The 7,772-nt window shown below is 39.2% G+C and overlaps 1 protein-coding gene across 2 annotated transcripts; it reads right to left on the bottom strand.

Moving 5' to 3' along the window:
• On the bottom strand, window positions 1-7,772 carry LOC104444532. Of its 2 annotated transcripts, none has more exons than XM_039308388.1 (14): window positions 7,634-7,772; window positions 7,408-7,509; window positions 7,153-7,209; window positions 6,970-7,058; window positions 6,674-6,771; window positions 6,426-6,477; window positions 5,282-5,374; window positions 4,558-4,668; window positions 3,976-4,306; window positions 3,146-3,627; window positions 2,375-2,484; window positions 1,414-1,472; window positions 1,141-1,328; window positions 1-333 (listed from the first exon to the last, which is right to left on the bottom strand). In XM_039308388.1, exons 1-14 carry the CDS (start codon window positions 7,770-7,772, stop codon window positions 136-138), a joined length of 2,109 nt encoding a protein of 702 aa, XP_039164322.1. In that variant the 3' UTR covers window positions 1-135. The 2 variants fall into 2 exon arrangements, with proteins under 2 accessions (XP_039164322.1, XP_010056526.2); XM_010058224.3 differs by having other exon boundaries at window positions 1-324.

Raw genomic sequence — 7,772 nt, 5'->3', positions numbered from 1 at the left:
GATGAAAAGATTTTCCATGATCATGGCAGTTATTTATAACTATGGGGCTGTCGGTCCTGTACATTGCATGCCAAAAAGAAAAAGACATTTACATCTCTAATCGTAGTTGTAGGATTTCATTTCATCGACATGTTCTTATAGAGACTCTGCAAACTGTGGCTCCTCCAAGTCAAGCTGTTGTCTCATGATGCAATTCATGAACCAGTCACTGCTGAATGTCCATGCTCCCTTCTTTGCAGCCACCAATGCCTCCTCCATATCTTCCTCACATGCTATGAAAATTGTCTTTGATGGATCATTCACTTTGTCCAGTCGACGAATGATCTGAATTTTCTCCATGGAAAGAAATAGATATTGAGCATCAATAATATGGTATTATATAGAGAAAAAATACAAGCATGTTCAAATTTTCCGGCTTCGTTATATCTTGCTAGAATAGAGATATCAAAGCATAAACGTACAGGTGATTTACGAATATAGGAAATATAAAATGGATTCTATGTCCTCCAAGAAACTAAGGATGTTTTCTACCTTTTAGACATGACAGTAAGCTTCACTAATTCCTCTTGTAGCAGAAATCAGAAAAGTATCACCATAACTAGACAGAATGCTATTAGCTGGTACAGGATCAATGAGGTTGCGTCATTGTCTGATTTCAGCTGCTTTTCTCAACAGATGATTTTGAATAGATTTTTTCGGCATACCCTACCAGACAACACTTGTTTGACTTTTTTCCTTTAATATATTGCTAAGCATCATGATGGAAAGAATTGTTCATGTCCGTGAATGTTATAGGATTGCAAAAGAGATAGAGAGAAAACAACAAAAGACTATCTTTTATCGATTGATTTGCTGAAAGATTACAACAAAAAATCCAATTGTTTATTGAACATAAAGAGACTCACAAAACAATAACCCTTAAACAACTAATTTTTAAACTACCAAATATAATTCAACAACTTCCTCATGCATGAATTATGTAATTCATATGAAACGGTGTCCCTAATAGAGAATGCCAATTATATATTAGCCTGGTGCAAATAGTAATAGGGAACACTGTTTGTAGCTTGATGCAATTCTCATTGCCACTTCAGGCACAATCAAGAAAAATTAGAGCTTCAGGAGATTCTTTACACTTACTGTTCCACCAGCGGCAATTACAATGGCTGTCATAGTCTTAATGGGGGGTTGAACATGAGCCGAGATGCATACATTATACCCTTCAAGTAGAGCCCTTGGTCTAGCTTTTCCTCTGAGAACTGCACCTTTTAACTCAGATCTATACTTCAGGGAATAGTCTTTGTCATCTAATATATATGGCAGTTCATCTGTAACAAATCAACAGAAGAGGAGATAAGGTAAGACAGTTAAGCAAGTGAAATAACAGAGACTATATCATTACTTTTGACCCACCCACGAATCTGCCTTCACGAAAGCTCTGTTTCAACCAAAGGGGCGAAAGTATCCAAGCTCTGCACAATGACGCAAGCACAATGATATAAATAAGCAAACATAAGCAATGTAGAGGTATACCATATCTGTAAGAAAAATAACCAAAGCATACTGGCACATCAATTATTAGAAATAATTGGACGGAATACTGGCCTTAGATTTAGACGAAAGGATAAAAGAAAGGCCAATTTACATATTTGATGTTGCTATAATGCTAGCATTATCAACAATCTTTGATAGCTCATTTTGTTTATCAGGCCAAGAAAATGAATTCATTTAAATACTATACATTTCAAGGTACGCAAGGAAAAGGCATAAGTCATATGTACACAATTTCCAATGCTACCATGAGTCATCACTGAAAGCTGGAAAGTCAATTATGTCACAATAATAATTTGTAATCCTACGATACATACTTTCTGCAATTTAAACTTTGGCAATTAGGATCAAGGATAACAACTACAACTTTGAAATCACATAGACCCTTAGGAGTGTTCACCAAACAAAGTCTCACATGCTTATCTTGGAATTCAAATTATTTTTGGAGCACTCAAATATTAAAAGTGTGTTCTGTCTCACATCATTCATAATCCAGAAACAGACTCACAGTTGACTGTAAGTCAGGGAACTGGAGAATCCTCACTTTGGATGAAACAATGAAACGATGAAAAATCCCCAACAGAAATTTAACCTAAATGAAAACATCACGATAGGTCATTCATTGGGCCAAAACCTGAAAAGGAACACCTCCGTGTTCAATCTACTTGTCAACAAAAATCATGCCAGCTGTATTTAGGATGCCAATCCAGAAACTCGAAGCAAATACTTAAACCAGCTGCAGATGCAACATTACATTACATGCTATAACATGTTGAACCTAATAATAGAAGAATATAATTTCATGTCCTGAGAAATTCAATACCCTGAGCAGAGGGCAGTGCAGAAATTCAGAGTCCTCCTGACTTTCCCAGTTACGATGTGTGTGCTTGTGCTTCCATCCGAAGCTACAACACCCCCAAGTCCTTCAATTACCTACAAAACAAATGACCATTCATAGATTAAAATGGTTGTGCAATTCCAAGTTTTTTGTACGCATCAAGATGTATATCGCACTCAAGTTATGAGAGAAATGAAGGAAAAACAAGAAGGAAATTGAAAGGAAAGAAGAGAAAGATAAACGTCACTTCTCTTCTTGTTCGGATGAGTTTGGAAGGCTAAAAAAGTGGGACAAATGAAGTTAGTTAACACAGTGATGGGTAGTATTGGAGCAACTGCCATGGAACTTTCAAGCTATGTCCTTCAAATTCTGAGAAGAAATTCAGACAAATTGTTTCCCTCTTATTTTACCTATTCCAAACAATTTCCCTCCTCTTTTCTCTGTTATTATTTGTTTTCACTTTGCTTCCCCTTTCATTCATCCCAAATATAGCAGTAGGCATAACTCCAGTCTTTTTCTGTGTGATCTCTGTTTGTCATTGTAACTTCAACAACGGGTCTTTTAAAATCACACTTAAATGGCAGAAACTATCCCATGAATCAAAATCTTTCGATAAATTCATGACCTGACAGCAATTTTGCAGCAATTTAAAATCCTAACATAGGCACACTATGCGTTCTCTGAAGTGAAACTTACAAAAAACTACTACAACGCACATATGTGTCAGGTGAAGGTAAAAGGGCAAAGTGGATATACCTTTGTGAGATGGGCTTTCTTAGTATCTTCAGCTATGTCCATCAGCATGATTCTGAAGCATGCTTCTCCGGAATGAACTTCATTTTGGGGGGGCGCTGTTGATGCTGTGTCTAATGAGGTCCATTTTTTAGCATTCTTTTCCTCACGGTTGCTAGGAATAGCTTCCCCTAGGAAATTATTTCTTGGAAATCCAGACAAGCATCCTTCAGAATGAGAATCATTTCGTTCACTTTCTAAAACTGGATTCCCATCACAACATAACTGGCAATCAGCTTGTTGGCTTCCCTTCACTTTTTTGGACTTCAATGAGGATAACGTAGCTTCCCATACTATCCTCTTTTTGCCATGTCCAGAGCAATGACAGCGATCTACATTATCATGGGCTCCACAGTCAGAAAGTTTAGCACTGTATTCTTTGTTCTGGTAGTCCATTTTGTTGGAAGGAACCTTGTCCTTACCACTGCCATGATTTTGAGAAGTTCCTGAAAGAAAGAAGTGGGACCACTGAGCTACGACAAGACTATGAAATTTTCCGATCATAAGGAGTATGGATGCAGACACTGCTTCAGTCCTTGTTTTGGCCATAATTACAGAAGCAGTGAGACCAGGATAGTAAAGAGCACATGTATTGGTAATATCCTGAAGGGACTCCCATCTAAGTCAATTCTCATAGCAGAAAATTGTATTTAATGTGATGCAGGAGAGCTATGTCAGTTCTTACATATTTGTAAACCTCAATTGTTTTTATTTGCTTTTGCGAGAACAGGTGGAGATGCAATGTAGGTGTATTTTGGCAAATAGTCAAACAAAAAGAATAATCCGTGTCTTACCCTCCACCTTCTCAGCTTCTCTTGTGATCCCATCCATCAGCAATTCTTCAGGTTGGCAGTTCTCTGTCCTGCTCGTCATTGCCAGAGTAGCACAATTTTCTCCTGAGGGACCAAGCCCCTGGATTTTAACACAAGCAAACGAGGAGAACATCTTGCTTTGTCTTATAGACAATTTCAGTGAATCTGAAGGATCAACTGAAATATCCTTGCTAAGATGAGAAACCATGAGTGTTGAACCACCTGGAAAGCATAATGCTTTTCGAATGTCAGCCTTGATTGGAAGCCTGCGAGCTCTACCCTTGCTGTCAACCTCTGCAACTGATACAAAGCCCTGCAACGTTGATCAACCATCAGAAAGGAATCTAATGGTGAGAACTAAATAATTCCTATCTAAAATCTTTGAAAAATGCCTCCTCTGTGACATATTTAGTAGTAATATGGAAAATATAGATACTTAGATGAGATTTCTTTGATGTAATGACTATATAGGGCAGATAACAAATTGAGAAATGGAGGGAAAAAATTAACTAACACGACCATGCGATGCTCTTCAGTACCATTAGAAAAAAGTTTCAAAATTACCATCTTAAACCAAAACTCTTCAGATTCCTTGTCTCCCCAGCAAAATATTGCACAGATACCAACACTCTGAAGTCTATTTCTCAGTTCCGTGAACAAGAGGCGGCCTATGCCCTGAAAAAAGGGAGAAAAGTAAGTAATAAATAAATGCAGTTCAAGATTAGCTCTGTTAACTATACTTTAGCTCAAAATGTTAGATGCTGTTTATATAATTAATCCTGAATAGAAAAATGCAGTTGTTCAAATTTTAGAATGCGTTTGTCTGTAGAAATTACAAGCATATGGCAGTAGCATAAACAATAAGAGATGGCATCACAAGGAGAAAGGGCACTTTCATAATTACTTAAGCTTTCCTTTTTGTCCTTAAATGGCAATTTATTTACGAAGAGCTAGCCTAAATTGAGTGAATATGGTTTACAAGGAACAAAATGCTAAGTTCTGGACATACACTTGAAATTACTTCACATAATCATGAATATCAACGAAGAATTCTAGATTTCTAGGATTAAGGACTAATTTATCACATTTGACTGGCTCTCATAATTGTGAAATGTGTTGGCTTTTTAGTTTTCAGCACATTCCCAGAAATAAAGAAACTATTTTTGAGGTCATAGGCAGCACCACATTTAGTGAAAGAACAGGAGACAGGACCAGAGTGACAGCATCCCCCATATCAAGCTACGTTCATGAAATTGAGGCAATAAGACAAAATGAGATAAAAATTAACCTTATGTTGGTAAATTGCACTAACAGCGGCAAGAGGGATTTCAGCATAATTTGTGTCGGCAGGCACTATTTGATAAGTAATTGCAGCCAAAACCTGCGTGAATGAGATGAGAGTAGTTATTAATTAGTACAGCCAAGTTAATTTTGTGTCTCTGGGCATCTCATTTCTTCATCAAACTGTTGAATGCATTGGCATGACCAAGAAGTATAATATAGCACTATCAAAGAAAAACTTCATCATGTCTCAAAGATTGTAGATCGACATCAGAACAAAATCAATCAACAAAGACTGAGAGACATCTGCCAACCTGAAGACTCTTGAGGTTGTACAGTGCCTAGGGGTTTATAGCAAGGTTATGGTGTCCATAGACCTTTCCCCTATGTACATATAGTGGAAAGGGAAGGGTGGAAGGATGATTAATAACCTTGTATACTTCAGAATCCTAATATTGCTTTACAAAATACGCATGCAATAGACTGGTGGAACACCATATCAAATTATAATGATTTGGTAGAATAAAAGAGTTCGTGACACAAATGACAGAGTTGCAGAGTGTTGCAGAGTCTATCATGGTGCACAGTAGATGGGCCTTCCAGGTAGAACATTCTTATCAATCCAATGACTGTGATCTAAAGCTGTAATTCAAGCAACGAAGCATCACTAATGACTGCACTGCATGTGAGAAATGGCTGGAGCATTCTATGGATACCAGACTTTGAGTGTGAATCTCAAGAATTTCCAGCAGGCAGATTACATTTTGCAAAATATGGCTTCCAAAAGTATGAATATATATAGAAAGCTAAACATTTTCTTCTATAGCAGTCTGGTTTCTGCTGAGCAGCAAGTGGTGTGGAAGAATATTAGCATAAGGCTGATAAATGAAATGGCCAACAGTCAGATGATTGCCCATTAACCATATTATCATCTGTTGGTTGGCCATGTAGATCAGGATTAGGCCATTATGTCCACATTACCATTGCATGACCCACAAATTTGGTGCCAAGTGCCAACTCCACACGGAAACCAAATCAACCACTATCGCATACATGTGCTGCAGCTCAAGGTAGATTCTTAGCAGGACGCCATGGCATCATGCAGGGTGTAAAAATAATTTTTTTGAAGAGAAGGTAAACGCTGTGACTACCTCCTCAAGACCGTCCAAAGATTTTCTTTTCAAAATCAGTGTGCGGTATTTCCTGCAGTAAATACAAAGATAAGGTCATAACTGATGATAGTAGTTTATTGAAAACCCCAAAAATAAAAAATGAAGAGTCATTGGTTCAATAAAAAGTGCAGTATCTGAAATTCTAATAGGAATAAAGAATGGAAAAACCGTCAAATTTAGCTACGGTTAGAATGAGATCAAGAAACGGAAAAGGAAAAGCACCATACCCGTTGGCTACGCATCGCTCAAGGAACATCGACTCCTTCCCTGTGTTAGCAGCATAATTCATTGCAGGCAGTTCTTTTGAATACAGTTTTAGCACTTCCTGCGTGCATATATGCTCTTAGTTAGGTCTAGTGAAATGATCCAATAGGACTGATCAATATAGTGCTGCTGGAAACTGATTAAAAACCATATGATCAGATATGCTGAACAAGGAATTGTAAGAAATTAGCACCCGAATTAGCACCCAAATGATGCATCCGGTCCAATGACACATAGAGGCCAAAGAAAAAGAAGAGACCTGAATCAGTGATTTGCAACGGGAATCAGCATCTTTCGGATTAACCAAGACGAAATAGTATTCATCGCCTGAGAACACGAGCTCCTTGCCTGAGCCAAAACATGTTCAGAAAAGTAAACAAAATGTCAGACGAGCCGGTTATGCCTAGCCGAGCATATGGAGAAGGGGACGGCGCTAGTTCACCTTTACATTCCGCGAGCCTATTTCCATCGTCGCTGGCCCTACTCCCATCTCCTTTCACTGCCAAAATCACCATTCAGAACGATCGTGTGCAAAACAATAATCAGCGAGCGTTTGAAGGTAATTAACTAGGCGTGTCGTGCGGGCGTGAACACGATCGCACCAGAGAGAGAGAGAAAAAAAAAAAAAGAGCAAGCGCGCGCGAACGAACGAACGGAGACGCGACACGCATTCCGACCTCCCGCGATTCATCGGTACCTGCGATCTTGATCTGCGCCTTCCTGGAGACGGATATGCTGAGGCAGTTCGGGTCGGATTCCAGCGCGAACTTCTTGGATTCGATCGTCACTTCGCAATCGCCTGCGAGGAAGACGACACGGGGAAAAAAAAAAAAACTCAGCTCGATTGACGCCGGGGAGTCGTCGTCGGAGAAGTAGATAGTGAGAGGGCGAGGTTGAGGCAGTCGGGGTTCCAGATGGCTCACCGATGGCGATCGGAGATGGAGGAGCCGGAGTTCCGGCCGGCGTCGTCGCCATGAGAGAGATGCGAACGGAGCTTCTGGAGTTTCCACGGCGCTGCTGGCGTCGTCGTTTGGGCTTCGCAAAGTGTGTCGAGCAAGTCAT

Source organism: Eucalyptus grandis, chromosome 1 (genome assembly GCF_016545825.1).
Source record: "Eucalyptus grandis isolate ANBG69807.140 chromosome 1, ASM1654582v1, whole genome shotgun sequence".
Taxonomy (NCBI): domain Eukaryota; kingdom Viridiplantae; phylum Streptophyta; class Magnoliopsida; order Myrtales; family Myrtaceae; genus Eucalyptus; species Eucalyptus grandis.
Note: the sequence above shows the minus strand (reverse complement) of the source record. Positions and strands in the feature narration are given on the sequence as shown.